The following is a 19,648-nucleotide window of genomic DNA, read 5'->3' as shown; positions in this document are numbered from 1 at the left end:
ATATTATACTCACTTCAAAACCCACTAATGACCTTAGTTTTTCACTGAAAACAGCAGCACCCCAACATTGTCCCTAGCTAGTCAGCCCCAACCCATAAACCCCCACCCCTCTCTGCTCTCCATTCTCCCTCTTCACATTCCTCAGCCTCCCTGACTTTGTTTTCAGCTTGCGTTTACTGGCAGTGACTCGGGCGGCTCAGCCCACACATAACGCAAAACAGATGTAGAAAGTGGAGCAACCAAAAGGTTGCTGAGGATATGTGTGGGGGCAGCTCAGACTGCCCTGTTCTATACTCAACAAAACAAATGAGTTAGTTTCTGTCTCCTTCAAGTATTTCACATTCACAGCTTAATCTTTCAACTGTGAAAGACATATGGTTTTTCAAACATTGCCTTTAATAATAATAATAATAACAATAACTTTATTTGAATAGCGCTTTCCAATACAGGTAACAAAGTGCTTATCATCGTAAAATAATCAAATACAAGTACTAACAAAGACTGGAGGAAGGAGAATGAAAAAATATGAAATATGCATCAATGCTTTAATGTAATATAATATATGTCAGTGTTTCTATCATGGAAGACAGTAAGGAGGCAGGTTATAATGTAGGTAGGCTTAATAGATTTAATAGAAATGATAATGAACAGAAGGTTAGGCAACACATACATACAGGATAGCTATAGCTAGGCCTATACTCAAAATGTAAAAAAGGGTAACAGCCTAATATTGCTCTCATGGTATGGATACAGATCATAGAAATACTTTGGACTCCCGAGTGGTGCAGCGGTCTAAGGTACTGCATTGCAGTGCTAGAAGCTTCACTACAGACCCTGGTTCGTTCCCAGGCTGTTTCACAACCGGCCGTGATCGGGAGTCCCATAGGGCGGTGCACAATTGTCCCAGCGTCGTGGATAACATAAGGGTGTGAATAGTTTTAAGAGCTGTACAGTTTACGACCTATGTCCTACAGAACGACTTTCTACCCACATCACGTTGCTGCGAAAATGACATCACCTTCCCACGAGGGGGCAGGCGTTCCTGCGTCGGGGGAGGAGCTATGGACCCGGCTGAATGGGCCAGTTCGTTTTGCATAGCCCGGTGACCCGGTTAACGGAGTTTCATTTTTTTTTTAGATCATTCCATTGGTCCTTAAGTTAAATCGCCACTAACCCCGGGCACCGGGCCATGCAAAACGAGCTGGCCCATTCTTTCCAAGCCAACCCAGCCAACCTCTGTCCCCGCTTCCCGGAGCAGAGGAGACATAAAAACAACAAACACAGAGAGCAGTCAGTAGTAGCCTACATACTCCTGGGTGTTCGGTTTGACAAGGGCTTTTGTGAGAGAAAAAACAGGACGCCGTTTTACCCGCAAGACATGGGGGAAGACTACCACGGTATAGGCTTCATATGACATTGTTGCTGTTGTAGCGATACCGACGGACGACACCAATGGTTTATCTAACGGGAGCTAAGTGCGAGGGACGCAGTATCAAGCTGGGTTCCCCTGATGTGATGTTCGATGCCAGCACCTGGAGGATACGCAACATCTGGGACGGGGTGAAACTAGAGGTCGCCGGGGATGCGAGCCCTGTTGTCTTGCATAGCTTCACCCAACTGGACCCTGACCTTCCGCAGTTGGAGGTAACGAAATAACTTATTTACTGCGCACTGTAGCCTTGTGTGCGGTTTTCAATGCGTTTGTTAACAGGTCTGTTATCCAAGCTACCACAGATGATCGATGAAGGTTTAAAGCCTAGGGGTTTGAGAGGATACGATCTGTGTTCTGTTGTGTTTTGTTGTTTACTTCTGCCTTAGTGTCAATGACACAGTTATTGAAGTCCAATACGTTTAAGTGCGCATCAACATTAGTAGGCTATAGTTGTAATCCTTTTGAAATGCATCAACATAGTTTGAGTAGGCCGTTTCTTTTCAGAAAAGTTCAACACACGTTTTGAAATCGATATGTTTTATTGATGAAGAACAAACATGTAACTGTTTATTATTTCATAATATAGCCTGTTTTTATTTTATTTTGTATTTATCCTTTATTTGTACAGGGATTGAACATTGAGACACATGTCTGTTTAGCAAGTGAGCCCTTCAAACAACATAAATACCCTGATTTTAGTTTTTAGTACAACTAATTAGTTAACAATATATTGGTCCACAATGCATAGACACTGAACAAGAAAATCGTTATAGTCACTGTTATAATTTGACAAAAAATTGCTCAACAAGTCTATGCTGCTTATTAAATGAAATGAATACCAGTCATAAATACTCATAATAAAACCCCCGTTCCACTGTTCCTAGGCTGTCATTGAAAATAAGAATTTGTTCTTAACTGACTTGCCTGGTTAAAAAAAATATTTTTAAAAAGTTTTTTTTTATTATGATTATTAACTGCCTGTTCAGGGGCAGAACGACAGATTTGTACCTTGTCAGCTCGGGGGTTTGAACTTGCAACCTTCCGGTTACTAGTCCAACACTCTAACCACTAGGCTACCCTGCCACCCTGAGGAAGACAAGTGGTACAAGACAGCTTTTAAAACGAAGCCACAATAATCGATTCAATTGGATTTCAATACGTCACAGTGTTGACTGCTGTCCAAGCAGTATGTTTTCTACTTTCCAAATAACACACGGCCTCGCTGGTGATGTCAGTAATCGCCTCTCCTGTGTCCATACGGGAGTTTCAGCGACGGGATAAGACTACCAATGGGACAAGACTACCAATGGGACAAGACTACCAATGGGACAAGACTACCAATGGGACAAGACTACCAATGGGACAAGACTACCAATGGGACAAGACTACCAATTGGACAAGACTACCAATGGGATAAGACTACCAATGGGATATCACGAAATTGGGGAGAAAAGGGGGTAAAAGTAAAAAAATATATTTACATTATATTTACAGTACCAGTCCAAAGTTTGGACACACTTACTCAATACAGGGTTTTTCTTTCTGTTTACTATTTTTTTGCATTGTAGAATAATAGTGAATACATCAAAATTATGAAATAAACACATATGGAATCACGTAGTAACCAGAAAAGTGTTAAACAAATAAAATTAAATAATATAATATTTGAGATTCTTCCAGGTAGCCACCCTTTGCCTTGATGATGTTTTTTGCACACCTTGGAATTCTCTCAACAAGCTTCATGAGGTAGTCTTGTTAAAAGGTCATTTGTGGAGTTTCTTTCCTTCTTAATGCGTTTGAGCCAATCAGTTGTGTTGTCACAAGGTAGGGGGGTATACAGAATATAGCCCTATTTGGTAAAATACCAAGTCCATATGTAAAAGTATGACTTTAGACCGTCCCCTCGCCCATACCTGGGCGCAAACCAGGGACCCTCTGCACACATCAACAACAGTCACCCACGAAGCATCGTTACCCATCGCTCCACAAAAGCCGTTGCAGAGCAAGGGGAACTACTACTTCAAGGTCTCAGAGCAAGTGACGTCACCGATTGAAACGCTATTTATCGCGCACCGCTAACTAGCTAGCCGTTTCACACCGTTTCACATCCGTTTCACATCCGTTACACATATTATGGCAAGAACAGCTCAAATAAGTAAAGAGTAATGACATTCCATCATTACTTTAAGTTATGAAGGTCAGTCAATCTGGATAATTTCAAGAACTTTGAACGTTTCTTCAAGTGCAGTCGCAAAAACCATCAAGCACTATGATGAAATTGGCTCTCATGAGGACCGCCACAGGAAAGGAAGACCCAGAGTTCCATCTGCGGTAGAGGATAAATTCATTTGAGTTACCAGACTCAGAAATAAATAAAAACCCAAATGAGTTCAAGTAACAGACATCTCAACATCAACCGTTCAGAGGAGACTTTGTGAATCAGGCCTTCATGGTCAAATTGCTGCAAAGAAACCACTACTAAAGGACACCAATAATAATAAGAGACTTGCTTGGGCCAAGAAACACGAGCAATGGACATTAGACCGGTGGAAATCTGTCCTTTGGACTGATGAGTCCAAATTTGAGATTTTTGGTTCCAACCGCTGTGTCTTTGTGAGACGCAGAGTAGGTGAACAGATGATATCCGCATGTGTAGTTCCCACCATGAAGCATGGAGGAGGAGGTGTGATGGTGTGGGGGTGTTTTGCTGGTGAGACTGTCTGTGATTTATTTAGAAGTCTAGGCACACTTAACCAGCATGGAACCACAGCATTCTGCAGCGTTTCGCCATCCCATCTGGTTTGCACTGTTTTTCAACAGGGCAATGACCCAACACACCTCCAGGCTGTGTATGGGCTATTTGACCAAGAAGGAGAGTGACAGAGTGCTGCATCAGATGACCTGGCCTCCACAATCACCTGACTGCAACCCAACTGAGATGGTTTGGGATGAGTTGGACCGCAGAGTGATGGAAAAGCAGCCAACATGTACTCAGCATATTTAGGAAATCCTTCAAGACTGTTGTAAAAGCCTTCCAGAGTGTGCAAAGCTGTCATCAAGGCAAAGGGTGGCTACTTTGAAGAATCTTGAATATAAAATATATTTTGATTTGTTTAGCATCATTCCATATGTTTTATTTCATAGTTTTGATGTCTTCACTATTATTTTACAATGTAAAAATAAAGAACCCTTGAATGAGGGTGTGTGGGCAGGGGGATGTGGCTGTGTGTGCACTCTGCCGACAGCTGTGTGTGTGAGTCACTAAAGCTTTCTAATTCTCTCTCCTGGCTCCAAGGCGGCAATAAGATCAGGGGTATTCTAAAGCTCAGACTGCCTCCAACCCACAGCCTCTCTGGTGTCCAATCTCAGTTTACGGGGTTGAAATCCTTCAACTCCACACTCTTCCCCTATTATAACCAATTAACTAAAATAACCAGAGAAAAAACTGGATGGTTTTGGGAGAAGCAACATGTATTAAAGTAGTCTCATACTGAAATATCTTTTAACTGTAAGTGTCTGTGGGGGAAATAATGCCTCTTAAATGACTGAAACGTTCCTGTACAGTAATGACCTTTTGTGAGTAGTGTGTGACTGTGAAGTGTGTCGTCCATCCATGGATCTTCGAAATCTTTGTTAGAATAATTTTCTTTGTTCAAGTCTTCTCCCTCGTGTAGTTCTGGAGGGGGGTCGGGGAGAGTTGGCTAACTGAATAAATCCACTGCTGCTTGTCCTTTGGGAAAATAATGGCCTCAGCTGAATTTTACATCTGCTGTTTCATTGAGCAACAACTATACTTCCTTCACCCATACTGTACTGTACAAAATCAGAGGAACTTGAGCGAGAGCAACTGGCAAATTTCGTGCCAGGCTCTTAGTTCTAGTGTGCTGGCAGAAGGAAACGGGTGTATCGTGTTCACTGACACACTCTGTAGCCATATCTTATGGCCCTAAATCACCAGCAAAACTTGGTCAAAGAGGAGAATAGAAAGTAGTTTGGACTGAATATTACCTGAACAATAGGGAATTCAATTGAACCTTGAATACAGTATTTAATCAGTAGTAGAGATGTAGGATCTTACCTGGACCTGTATTGGTGCAGCAAAATCATTCTGCAGCGTTAGGATTTGAACGTTTTGTCTATAATGTTGCTTGATCGGTGGTTAGGCTATTAGCAGGTCAAAATGAGGCTACCATAAAAAGTGGAATACATAACATTGTGTTAGTGCAGGTTTTCAGTGAATTTATGTAAATCCTAAAGCTGGTGTATTTCCTGTGACCCAGGAAAATGCTCAGCAACAAAAGAGTGATCAAATTAGGACACTACATCTGTAGATATGCAGCAGTTTGCAGTAAAAATGAGATGAAATTCAATTTTATTGGTCACATACACATGGTTAGCAGATGTTAATGTGAGTATAACGAAATGCTTGTGCTTCTAGTTCCGACAGTGCAGTAATATCTAACAATTCCACAACAACTACCTAATACACACACATCTAAAGGGATGGAATAAGAATATGTACCTACAAATATATGGATAAGCGATGACCGAACGGCATAGGCATGGTGCAATAGATGGTATAAAATACAGTATATGAGTAATGTAAGATATGTAAACATTATTAAAGTGACTAGTGATCCATTTATTAAAGTGGCCAAGGATTTTGAGTCTGTATGTAGGCAGCAGCCTCTCTGTTAGAGATGGCTGTTTAACAGTCTGATAGCCTTGAGATAGAAGCCGTTTTTCAGTCTCGGTCCCAGCTTTGATGCACCTGTACTGCTCTCGCCTTCTGGATGGTAGCGGGGTAAACTCGGGTGGTTGTTGCCCTGGTCGTTGTCCTTGTCCTGGAGGGCAGGTAGTTTGCCCACGGTGATGCGTTGTGCAGACTGCACCACCCTCTGGAGAGCCTTGTGGTTGTGGGCGGTGCAGTTGCTGTACCAGGCGGTGATACAGCCCAACAGGGTGCTATCAATTGTGCATCTGAAAAAGGTTTGGGAGTGTTTTGGGTGACAATCTCAATTTCTTCAGCCTCCTGAGGTTGAAGAGGCACTGTTGCTCCTTCTTCACCACACTGTCTGTGTGGGTGGACCATTTCAGTTTGTCCTTGATGTGTATGCCGAGGAACATAGTTGTTTTCCAATAAACTAACAGAATGGTTTTGAGTAGGCTACTCTAGATTCCATATGGACTCCGCTCGCACGCATTTCAGAACTGTTCAAGAATAAGACAGGTGTGTGTGTGCCCTGCGGGTAGTCAAGAATAAGACAGGTGTGTGTGCCCTGCGGGTAGTCAAGAATAAGACAGGTGTGTGTGCCCTGCGGGTAGTCAAGAATAAGACAGGTGTGTGTGCCCTGCGGGTAGTCAAGAATAAGACAGGTGTGTGTGCCCTGCGGGTAGTCAAGAATAAGACAGGTGTGTGTGCCCTGCGGGTAGTCAAGAATAAGACAGGTGTGTGTGCCCTGCGGGTAGTCAAGAATAAGACAGGTGTGTGTGCCCTGCGGGTAGCTGTAAACAAAGATACTGAATACACATTGCTTGAACAGATTAGATTTGATTGTAGTTTCCATTATACTATAATGATAATATTACAGACCATAGAGATCTTCACGGTAAAAACATTTTGTTCATCCAGCATTTCCCCCCGTAGACACAGTGGGACGTAGGTCTCAGCCGGCTGACACATTCTTTCCACGGCCAACTTTCCCTCCAATAAACATAAATAGACCAAATCGAGAAGGAAAAAGAAGTGACCAGCCAGTCACTCTATTTGAGCAATTTATGTGTTCAACCTACTTTTCAGTACTTCTCAGTCTGCAAGAGATATAGTCCTAGACCATAGTGTGTTGAAATGGTTTGCCTTGGCCTGTCAAGTACATTTTAGTAGTTAATGGAAAGGGAAATATTAACACACATACAACAACATCCATGTCTCTCAGGTGCTTACTGTATACCATTATTTCGTAAACAGAAAAAAACACTAAACTGTGTCAAACATAGCAGAGGTCTGTTTAGGCATCTGCATGCTTCCTATCCGGAACAGTTAATGCATATATTATGACGACATTTTGTGATGTTTTGGTTTTTGGCAATGGTTTTTTCGACTGTACGTGCACACACAAACATTTCTCGAGGCAAGCCCAAGTTCGGAGCTGAAGTCTACGCCCCTACGTCGGTCATTGGTCAACAGTAGGGATTCTTCAGTGAAGTGTTTGTTTTTTATTCAGCGATAGACTGAACTCATTTTCATTCACACTTTTTCACTTGAGAAATACTGCACCAAACATCTTAGTTAGATGTAAAATTACACAACTAAGATCTCCTCTGCAAAAAAAAAAAATTATTGACAGATTTCTTGAGTTATCTTAGATTCATTCTGACTATTTTGAGGAAGTGTATACTGGCTACGGCTTCTCAAGATGGACAAACAGCACTTTTGCCGCTTTTTCATATTTTTCAGGTGAAGGTCTTTTGAGGGAGTATGCGAGTACACTGAAGCATGCAGAAGCCTTTAGCCCTCTTGTCTCGATAACCATCCGTAGTCAATAGGTCTACATTATGTTTTGAAGAAATGAAATGATTTTAGCCTTGGCTGAGTCCCTGTTTCTGAAATCCCAAACTGACAATATATAAATCTACTCTATATCTTCCTCTAAATGCAGAGGATGACACGAGGCTATCGAACAAGCATGGTGTTTGTCTCATGATTTCTGTTGATGAAGGTGGGGATCAATCCCCGAGCTGACAAGGTAAAAATCTGTCGTTCTGCCCCTGAACAAGGCAGTTAACCCACTGTTCCTAGGTCGTCATTGTAAATAAGAATTTGTTTTTAACTGACTTGCCTAGTTAAACAAAGGTAAAATATATTTTTTTAAAGGCACGGAGTGGCACATTTTGGGAATCTGCATGCGTGTATCGCCAATGCTGGTCACGTGCCTGGAGAGTGGCGGTACTGTTCCTTCATCTAATCCCTCCAACTCTTAATCCTGTTAGTTGATTAAGTCTAATCAGTCTTCTCACTCCAGGGCACTCGCCGCATACACACACCACTGCAAACCAAACACACAAGCTCCTCTTTGGCCTTCAAGAACCATCGAGAGAGCCAGCTTCTGCTGGGTGGCTTTTTCATGTTAGTATTATATTTTGTTTTCGTCTGCAAATTGACTGTGAGTTTGAGGCAAGAATTTCAGGCCGTTTATCTCATTTCTGTAAAATAGAACAGACGTTTTCAAAGAATGGTTTGTTTGACGCATGCCTGTTTTATGTTTTCTTTGGTCTTCTAAAAAGCGGAGAATGTTACATTATGGCATTTCTGTCAAATTGAATGTCTCCCAACACTCACTTTATAGACCCTATTCTGCCTTTTCACTAGACATATAAATCCTCTCCGTGACCCTCAGTGAAAGTGAAGGCCCTCCCTTCCTACCACAGTCCTAATACCCTCATTGTGATTAGCTAACTTCTATGTCAGGTCCCCTCTTCTCTTCGATTTTAAAAGACAGGCCTCTCATACCCAATTCGTCTTACACCACTTTCTCATTGGGTTTAGCTCAAGACATTCTGAAGATACATTTTAGCAGATGCTCTTAACTGCTCCCGTTAGTTGCTCTGGATAAGTGCCTTGCTCAAGGGCACATTGATGAGATTTTTCACCTAGTTGGCTTGAGGATTTGAACCAACAAACTTTTGGTTACTGGCCCATCGCTCTTAACCACTAAGCTACCTGCACACTCACTCTCCACACCTGTCTTGAGGCCATAAAAGCAGATGGTGTTCACCTTCAGGCCCAGTTGTAGCTTTGATACCTCTGGAGATGTATTGATCCTCGACTGTCTGTATTCAGTGTTTTCCTGGAAACCCAATACCTGCCTTCTCCCATCTGATAGTGTGTGAGTGGTTGTGTAATCGTAGGATATTGAGCCAGTCTGGGTTTGAGAGAGGCTTCCCCAGAATCCTGTAAACACTCTGTCTCCACGTGTCAGTTTCCTTCTACCTACATTCTCCATCAGTCCCTCTCTTAATCTCTCCTCCCTCTCTTTTCATCCATTTTCCTCCCTCATTCTCCATGTCCCTCCCTCTTTCTGCCCTTCCTTTTAACCTTCCACTAGGAAATTCAATTAAGATGCTCCCAGCGAAGGCTATCAGATCGATTCCACTCATCTACAGTTGATGATGTCATGCATTCAGCACTACTACTTAATTCCTTGTTATCCTCTGGTCATAAACAATAACATGATGTTCTTCTAGGTCAAAGCACTAAAGCGAAACGTATTTACGTGATTAGACGCCAAAGAGTCCGGGTCGTTAAAACGGCTCAGGGAATGCAGGCCGAGCCGAACTTAACTGTTCACAACAAGACACTGGATGAGATTACTCTGCCCTCGGGTTAGAACTGTTGAAAAAGGTTTTGAATACCTCAAAAGTAATTCAGGATAAGGCTTTAGTTTCAGAAAGATTCAAAGCGTTATTGAATGGCTTTCAAGGTTCTGCTTTTATTATAAATGCTACGTCATTCTTCTTATGGTCAGGTCAGCTTTTTGTCATTTCTGTATTGGTTTGATATTTTCAGTTTGAAACTCCTGTGTTAGCTCTTGCAGATTAGAAAAACAACACTATTGTTAAGCCTGTTCTAGTATGTTCTATAGGTCATGCCTATAGATAAGGACCCAAACAGCTGAATGTAGTTGTTACCTTATCCTTAGGTCATAGGATCAGGGAGTTAATGGATTGCATATCACAACACATTGACAGCATTACATATTTTTCTAGGTCATATAAAGAAAAGGGAACATCTCTGGTTTTGGCTGGTAGTTTTGGTTTTGTGCCGTGGTGGAAAAAGTACCCAATTGTCATACTTGAGTAAAAGTATAGATACCTTTTAATAGAAAGCTCCTCAAGTAAAAGTGAAAGTCAACTGGTAAAATACTACTTGAGTAAAAGTGAAAGTCAACTGTTAAAATACTACTTGAGTAAAAGTGAAAGTCAACTGGTAAAATACTACTTGAGTAAAAGTGAAAGTCAACTGTTAAAATACTACTTGAGTAAAAGTGAAAGTCAACTGGTAAAATACTACTGGAGTAAAAGTCTAAAAGTATTTGGTTTTAAATATACTATAGTATCAAAAGTAAATGTAATTGCTAAAGTATACCTAAATATCAGAAGTAAATGTATAAATCATTTAAAATTCCTTATATTAAGCAAAGCACAGTACTTTACACCACTGGTTTTGTGTGTATTCATTGTCGAGTTCTCTCCGATCAGAGGCCTATAGTTCAGACATGACGAACCAAAGCAGAGTCTGCCCGGCACGGAGTCTGATAGAAACAGAGCTCCTTGTGTTGTCGTCACGTCATTGTTGTATTATCGATTGAGAGAACACTGAACAGCATTGAATGACAAAAAGGGTTGGACAATAGAAGGGACAGTGATTTAGAGTTGAAAGCGAGAGAGAGGGGGGGGGGGATTGATTTAGGGCAGTGAAAAGTAGTGAACGGGAGTGCTGCTATAGAGGATAGTAGATGTGAGAGCAGGGTTTGAAGAGGGCAGAATTGCAGAGGGATGTGAATGGAGGCCATATTGTGGTGACAGGGCTCTCTAACGGGAGACTGAGGCTCAAGCAGTACAGTACTACAGCTGCACATCTGGACCCCATCAGGCCTAGTTCTTTATCTCACTGTTTTCCCTTTAAACGTCCACCCCCGCAGAGCTCTGGCAGCCAGAGCTAGGTGTTGATTTACGGACATTGAGAGAACATAATCATTTCAAAAACAAGTTTACGTTACGCTCGATCTGATTATCAGATGGAAAAAGATGACACTTAAGTCTGGGGGAATTTACGGAACAGGGACAAAATATTTGCTAGCAATGTGAAAATGTAAAATAAAGATTGGTCTTGAAATTCAACCCTGTGGTACCCCTTTTCCCCCTTAGTTGCTTCCAGTCCTCATTCCTCTCCTCCATATTGTCATAGTAAAGTGCGACAGTGTTATTCTTACAGATTCCTGCACAGAGGAATGTGTGTGTGTGACCCAAAACAGAAGACGCAGGCTAGCAGCACACAGTGTTGTCTCCAATATTATCCTATTATCTTACACCTTCCCAGTCATAGCCACAGCAATGAAAGAACTTGACCTTCTTCACCGACACCAAACAAAGGAGGGTGAAACACAAAGACCCAACCTTGGGCTCCGGTTAGATATCCAATGGCCAGTCTGTGCTGTTTCAAAGGGAGTTCACTTCTGGTGATAGCATTACTCCTCCACGCTAACACTGGTCTAATAAATTGTTTTTGCGTGGGTGTCTTGCAGACAGACTCGCTCCTTTGGTCAGCTACAGATTGACAGTATCAATCCTTTCAAACCTAACTCCCACCGCTAAGAAGACTGATGGTGCCTTTTGGGTGAAATAAATACAGAGAGGATTTTCAGAGAGCCCAACTTTTCAGGTCTCTGTAAGCAAATGGGCACTAACACCCTCTTTCATTTATTCTACATTGCTGAAGTATTGATTTGGAATATTGCGTGCCAAATCATTTTAACTAGCCCAAAATACATAAATGAGGACAAAACAAGAGTTGTCATAACAGACTGAATTAGATCAGTGTCTGCTTTGCTCAGTCCTCCCCTGGTTTGCGTAGGTGCCCACCTGATGTTTCATGTGCTGACTCTCACTGCTCTGTTAAAACCAGCAGCAACGTGCCAGAACAAACCAGGCCAGATATCCTGCTCCAACTTCGGACCAAAGCACACATTTATTTAATTGTAGGGTAATCATTTCCTTAGGAGATGAAGGGCTAGTGTGTGAGATGGAAAATGAAAAGAAAGTTCAACCCTGTGACCCTTTGTTACCGTAGTACAGGATACATGCGTTCAATATGTTCCCTCACAAAATAACAGTTTATAATATATATATATATATATATATGCATCCAGCACTACTTCTTATATATATATTCGAGTTGAGAAGTCATTGAGGACATGATCAAAAGCTTCATATTATTGAAGGACCAAAGGATATGAGATTCAATATTCTTTAGTTTCAAAAGGATACACAAGGATGTGTGTGTGTGTGTGTGTGTATGCATGCATTAGAAAGCTAAATCAACCCCTAACACTGCAGGACAGGAGGGGGGGGGGGGGTGTTAAAGCTATGAGCCTAGGGTCCTCACGGGACTTTAGAGATGCCACAGCAGACGCCACCTGCATTAGCCACCAGCATTAGCCCTTTGCCAAAGAACTTCCCCTCTCTATCGCTCTCCTTACTCTCTCTCTGGCCTTCTCCTCCACATATCCTCTGTAGCATTCTCTAAAACCAAGAATTGATTCCATTAATGATACTTTGCCCACCCATACTGTACATTCTACACGTACCTGGATGGATAGTAGGAGGAGTGTCCTTATTATAACCACATTAATACATTATAAACTGAGGGGGTTCGAGCCCTGAATGCTGATTGGCTGACAGCCGTGGTATATCAGACCGTATACCATGGGTATGACAAATGTATTTTTACTGCTCTAATTATGTTGGTAACCTGTTTTTAATAGCAATAAGGTGTTTGTGTTATATTGCCAATATACCACAGCCTAGGGGCGTTGCGACGTACCTAAGAATAGCCCTTAGCCGTGGAATATTGGACATATACCACACCCCCTTGGACTGTAGCTTAATTATAGCAACCATAAAGTCATCCTGAGAGACGTGGCTGAATGAGAAAAGGAGAGAGGAGGGATTGAATGTGGCAGCCGTGGAGGGACTGAAGGCAAGATATAAACAATCGCCCGAGCCGATCAGAGATCTAAGTGGCACATGATATCATCGCTTCACTTCAAGGGCCATCAGGGTTCGCGAGAAGGGGGGTAGAGAGTGACTGTTGGCCACTGAGACATCAGTCTCTGGCAGGGAGGGCTGTCCCCGACACACACCCCCTTGTTTGGTTTTTGGTTCAGTCCATTCGTAGGTTGGTGGTAAGTATAGTAATGTTAGGGTGATGTTGGTAAGAGGCATCCCAAAATGCAATCCCTAACCTTAAGTTAGGATGAAGTTAGCCAGCTAACTTAGATAAATGTTCAGATATAGCTCTTGATATAGTTTTCTGGTTCATTAATAAAAGCACAACTTTCATATTGTTTTTTGTTGGGAGTGTTGAGTCAGTTATAGCATACCAAAATATGAAGTTATTTCACAATAGGAAAGTTAAGGGCCAATGAATTGATTCTGTGTTGTGACATACCAAAGGACAGAGTATGTGGCTCTAAAATAAATACATACAGTGCCTTCGGAAAGTATTCAGACCTCTTGACTTTTTCCACATTTTGTTAGGTTAGGTCAGAGCAAAAACCAAGTCATGAGTGAGAAGGAATTGTCTGTAGAGCTCAGAGACAGGATTGTGTCGAGGCACAGATCTGGTTAAGGCTACCAAAATATTTCTGGGGCATTTGAAGGTCCCCAAGAGCACAGTGACCTCCATCATTCTTAAATGGTAGAAGTTTGGAACCGCCAAGACTCTTCCTAGAGCTGGCCACCCGGCCAAACTGAGCAATTGGGGGAGAAGGACTTTGGTCAGGGAGGTGACCAAGAAACCATTGGTCACTCTGACAGAGCTCAAGAGTTCCTCTGTGGAGATGGGAGAACCTTTCAGAAGGACAACCATCTCTGCAGCACTCCACCAATCAGGCCTTTATGGTAGAGTGGCCAGATGGATGCCACTCTTCAGTAAAAGGCACATGACAGCCTGGAGTTTGCCAAAAGGCACCTATAGACTCTCAGACCATGAGAAACAAGATTCTCTGATGAAACCAAGATTGAATACTTTGACCTGAATGCCAAGCATCACTACTGGAGGAAACCTTAAAATCCAATAACATTTTATTGGTCACATACACATGGTTAGCAGATGTTACTGCGAGTGTAGCGAAATACTTGTAGACCTGGCACAATCCCTAAGGTGAAGCATGGTGGTGGCAGCATCATGCTGTGGGGATGTTTTTCTGCAGCCGGGACTGGGAGACTAGCCAGGATCGAGGAAAAGATGAACAGAGCAATGTACTCGATTAAAAACCTGCTCCAGAGCGCTTAGGACCTCAGACTGAGGCAAAGGTTCACCTTCCAACAGGACAATGACCCTAAGCACACAGCCAAGACAACGCAAGAGTAGCTTCGGGACAAGTCTCTGAATGTCCTTGAGTGGCACAGCCCGGACTTGAACTAGATCGAACATCTCTGTAGAGACCTGAAAATAGCTGTGCAGCGACACTCCCCATCCAACCTGACAGAGCTTGAGAGGATCTGCAGAGAAGAATGGGATAAACTCCCCAAATACAGGTGTGCCAAGCTTGTAGCATCATACACAAGAAGACTCTATGCTGTAATCGCTGCCAAAAGTACTTCAAACAAGGAACTGAGTAAAGGGTCTGAATCCTTATGTAAATGTGATATTTTATAATTTTGCAATCATTTCTTAATGTGTTTTTGCTTCATCGTTATGGATTATTGTGTGTAGATTGATGAGGGAAAAAAACGTTTTAGAATAAGGCTGTAACGTAACAAAATAGGGAAAAAGTCAAGGGGTCTGAATACTTTCTGAAGGCTCCATTTATAAACAAAATGTTTCTCAATAATCTAACTCTTTTGACAATGTTATGATAACATTCATATGGTCTTTTCCACCACCAGTGCAGTCACATTTGTTGCAAGCAGTTTTCTGTATAGTTTGGGAAGGTTTTTGTCCTGTTTTCTTTCCAGTGCTATTTGGTCTGCAAGTGCAGGAATTTGTGTGCCTGTGTGTAGGAAACTGGGTACTTGAGCTGATGAACACTCTTAAGAAACACACAAACATTTGCACACACACACACACACAAACAATTTTAGACTAATGGAGATTACACTCAGTGTGTGTGTGCATACTTGTGTGTTCTATGAGTGTTCATGTTACATGCACGAGCCCCATTGTGGTTATGCTTCCAGATTACATTGAGGGAAAGGAACCAGGTGAAGCTTGGAGTGAATAGGAACTTTAGAGGGAAGAGAAAGAAAGAGAGATGTGGACAGAGAAGAGAGACTATTTCCAGATGTGTCTTACAGAGGGAGAGAGGAGATAATTAGGGAGTGGAAGAGAAGGAGAGGAGAAAAGAGGGAGTGAGAGAGAGAGGGAGTGAGGGAGTGAGTGGTCAAAACACAGCTGTCTGGATTTCTAGACTTACAGGAACATTGCAACAACAAGGGAAATCCGTATAGCGTCCTTATCGAAACACTTCCTTACAGGAAGTTAATACTCTAACAGCATTTTGTTATTTACATTTGGTGGATTGCATCATGGGCTAGAACTCAACAAAACATACACTAGTGGTTTGTATTGGCACATAAACAAAGTTTGCTCAGTGTCAACATGGATCCTTTCATGTGTCCATTACACCACCCTGTTGCATGTTGCTACCCATCCATTCACCATCCATCTGTCCCTTCGTGTGTTTTCCTTTAAGTCCAGAGGAAGGATGTCATCCCTCTTTCTTGCCCTAGAACAGGACACACACACACCACTTGTCAGTGCTGATGAAGGAGACAAATGCAGACAGGCATAAGAGATTCTCATTACTAGAGTGAGTGTGTGTGCAGTGTGTGTGTGTGTGAGGTCCCGTCTTCCCATCTCACCCCCCTTTTTTAAGTCCCCGCAGAGCAGAGAGAAGTGCCTAAACTTCAAGCCTCCACTTGTAACCCCCCTGGGAAGTCTGTGTGTGTGTGAGAGAGAAAGAGAAACCTTCCTGGAATAGGCCACAATAACCCCCAGAATGGTCTCACATCAGCACAACTTTGTCTTAATACCACACACACACACACTGATTATACAGTACACATGCACAAAGGTCTAAAGATTCCCTTTAGTTAACGTCCTGTCCCCCTTACTTCTCCCTCTCACTTTCTTTCTCTCTCCCTTTGTCTGCCCTCTTTCCTTTTCATCCTCTGTCTATTCCCCCCCCCCCCCCCACCATCTCTCTCCCTCTTTCGATGGCGGCAGGCTGAGACGGCCTGTGGAGCGCCAGTGGAATGTCTATCTGTAAATAATAATAATGAGAGGAACCACACAAAAGAGACGGAGAGATGGAGAGATAATGTCCAAGTAATCCAAACGCTTTCAGGGTTGTCAGTTTGTTGTAGTTACTAAGGAAAGTCAGTTGGTCATTGTGAATAATGTTCTGTGTGTTTCTGTGGTGCTGTGTGTGAGTAAGCCAATTCCAAGCTAACTGTGGGGTCCTAGCGATCTGGTGTCTCACCCACTGGAGCCTGTTGATTGACAACCGTTTCTTCATGTGCCTTTTCTTTGCCTGCAGTGGGTGTGTTTGTTTGTATGCAGGATCTCCCTTATGTTGTCATAGTGACGTCCTAAACATACCATACATGTATGTGTAGGTAAGTGTAACCAGCTGTGGGTGTATCCTCACTGCATACATTCTATTCTGAAAGCAGTTGAAGCTCTTGACATACTCTCATATCCGGTACTCACACACAGGGGAAGATCTGACTGTAGGCACGTAAGGTACTTCACACACACACACACACACACACACAGACCCCGGTCTCCTGAACTAGGAAAGTCCCCTGATGGTTACTGCTATGTGTGTGTTAGACAGGAGGTTGGGGTTGAGGGGATAATAATACCATCCAATACGGAGCACTGGGCAATAACTTCTAACAGCTAACCGACATGGTTATGGAGATGAGGGGTGTTTTATGACCCTACTGTCACACCCAAGGGTAGACACACTGACATTCGGAACTTAGGAACCGCCTTAAACATGCCAAAATGGAACGATCCATCTACTGTGGAGTGTGGACAGCCAGCAACAGATTAGAGGAAATACATTTAATAACAGGCAGATAGCTGCTTTTCAGAACAACGTTCTCTCAGACACACACACGCGTTTTGTTCTTCTGTCCTCGTAGGGACCTAAAATTGATTTCCATTCAAAATCCTATTTTCCCTAACATTAACCATAACCATAACCCTAAACCCAACCCCAATTCCTATGCTTAAAATAGCCCTTGTCCTCATGGGGACATGGGGAAATGTACCCACGAGGGGGAATTTTCCTTGTTTTACTATCCTTGTGGGGACTTTGGGGGATTTTAGGTCACCACAGGGCTAGATGAACAAGACCACACACACACACACACACACACACACACACACACACACACACTGGAGTTGACAACTCTAACTCTCTGTGGAGTCAAAGTTATCTGGTGTGTGTTAGGTGACATGCCAGAACAGCCAGACAGGCCGGGGCCGGGACCAGACTACAGGGCAGACAGCCAGACAGTGTCTTCACTCTCTCTCCCTCTAGCTGACAGCGTCTTCACTCATTCTCTCCCTCTAGCTGACAGCGTCTTCACTCTCTCTCTCCCTCTAGCTGACAGCGTCTTCACTCTCTCTCTCCCTCTAGCTGACAGCGTCTTCACTCTCTCTCTCCCTCTAGCTGACAGCGTCTTCACTCTCTCTCTCCCTCTAGCTGAAAGCGTCTTCACTCTCTCTCTCCCTCTAGCTGACAGTGTCTTCACTCTTTCTCTCCCTCTAGCTGACAGCGTCTTCACTCTTTCTCTCCCTCTAGCTGACAGCGTCTTCACTTTAGCTACTTTTTTATTTATTATCACAGGAAAATAAACCCACAACAACATTATTGTTCGCAAGGTAATGGTGAGCTTACAGAAAATAACATTACTGCCACAGTGTGACCAAATAAAAGTAGGTCATTCTATCAGAGAATTTTAGAACTCCTGCATCATCTTGTCACAGGAGGATTTGGTCTGGTTGCTGTGGCAGTCCAGTAACCGCAACAACAGACGTTGCGACAGTCTCATAGACTTCAACTTTTTTCATGTCTGTGCATCAAGAAAACTGACAGTCGCAGCGACTTTCTACCGACATTCCACCGGAGTATAAATGAAATGTCGTTGTCACATTCTCATTGTTTACAGACATGTCTTTAGACCAAGTATAAACTGGCCTTAACATATCACATTCTCCCAATCAAAGTCTTGAATAAAGACTATGGTTAGTTTATTAGTAAAATTGTTACTGCTTGGCTAGAATAAAATGATAAGATTGCCCATCTTCGCTTTAGCATGTGAGATAAGTTCTGACCCATATAATAGCTCAAGGAGCATATCAGTCATGAGACTGACTGTTTATATAGTCATAGACACCACAGCAGGATAACATCTGTTCTAAGATCAGCCCCTTGGCTGACACTGATACTGCATGTGCAACACAGCACAAGCTCACGTTTGGGTAAATATTTATACAACATGTTTTATGATATCTAATATTTTCCAGACGAGTTTCAGTCCGGCTCAAAACTTCCTCAACACGACCCAGAAAGGGAACGCAGGCTGTCTGCCTTCAACTTCAGACTGTTGACCCATCCGATTGCGTGGGTGTCCCCTATCCGTGGTTTAATGAAATTGCATAGTTGAACAGTGTCTTGGCAGTGGCTTTTGACATTGTGATCAAAACTTTCCATTGTGAAAAGGGACAACGGCACAGTCAATTAGTGCAACCTCAGATAAATGCAATCATCAATTTATTTAAACCATTTTTGAAGTGCCGTGAAACAAGTGCTGTGCTGGAAAGCCTAAAGCTCTAGCAGCTACTTTAACAACTGGACTATTTTTAAAATATCACCCAGTGTGTCAGCAGGCAGTCATAATGTCCATCCTCTACAGCACAGCTGTTCGGTCCTCACTCTGTTTACGTCTGTCCGCTTCTGCTATCAGGCCTTATCCACATCCTGTATGCCATCCAATAAGAAGGCCGTGCTCTGTGCTGTGCCCTGTGTTGTGTTGTGCTGGCGAGGCCAGCAGCTGGCCGAGGAACCAAAAACTACTGGGAACATGTCGTGGCATAACGTTGCGTGCCAGAATTGTTTTTGGCCTGAGACTAAGGGGCTAGTTCAATTTGAAGTGTTATTGCGTTGGACTCTGATCTAAAAAATAACCCATATTGAACAAGTGGGTCACAGGATGATGGTGTAAGTATTGTTTGGCCAGACTGGTATGGGTGTTAGTGCAACAAATCAACAGAAGGAGAGGGACCAAAGGCGTTGTGATGGTCTGTCACTGGGAAATGGAGTTGTTATAGCCTAGACCAGAGGCAAATAAAATCAATTCCTTCTAAAACTGTCACGCAATAATACCAATAACATTGGAATACTTGGATACTTTGAA

At 42.7% G+C, this 19,648-nt stretch overlaps 1 protein-coding gene across 3 annotated transcripts in view; it reads left to right on the top strand.

The window, feature by feature from the left end:
* Positions 1 to 19,648, top strand: part of LOC109868317 (ral guanine nucleotide dissociation stimulator-like) — an 81,814-nt gene that overhangs the window by 30,714 nt on the left and 31,452 nt on the right. Inside the window, exon 1 of one of the 3 annotated variants that reach the window (XM_031802525.1) lies at positions 1,189 to 1,644. The exons of 1 other annotated variant lie outside the window; for it this stretch is intronic. In XM_031802525.1, the coding sequence (XP_031658385.1) occupies positions 1,453 to 1,644 (192 nt within the window). In that variant the 5' untranslated portion in view covers positions 1,189 to 1,452. Of the gene's footprint in view, positions 1 to 1,188; positions 1,645 to 19,648 lie in introns of those variants that run through there. One more of the 3 variants, XM_031802526.1, reaches the window with a different exon arrangement.

This window comes from Oncorhynchus kisutch, linkage group LG23 (assembly GCF_002021735.2).
Source record: "Oncorhynchus kisutch isolate 150728-3 linkage group LG23, Okis_V2, whole genome shotgun sequence".
NCBI lineage: Eukaryota > Metazoa > Chordata > Actinopteri > Salmoniformes > Salmonidae > Oncorhynchus > Oncorhynchus kisutch.
The sequence above is the reverse complement of the archived record's forward strand: the minus strand, read 5'-3'. Positions and strand labels throughout refer to the sequence as shown.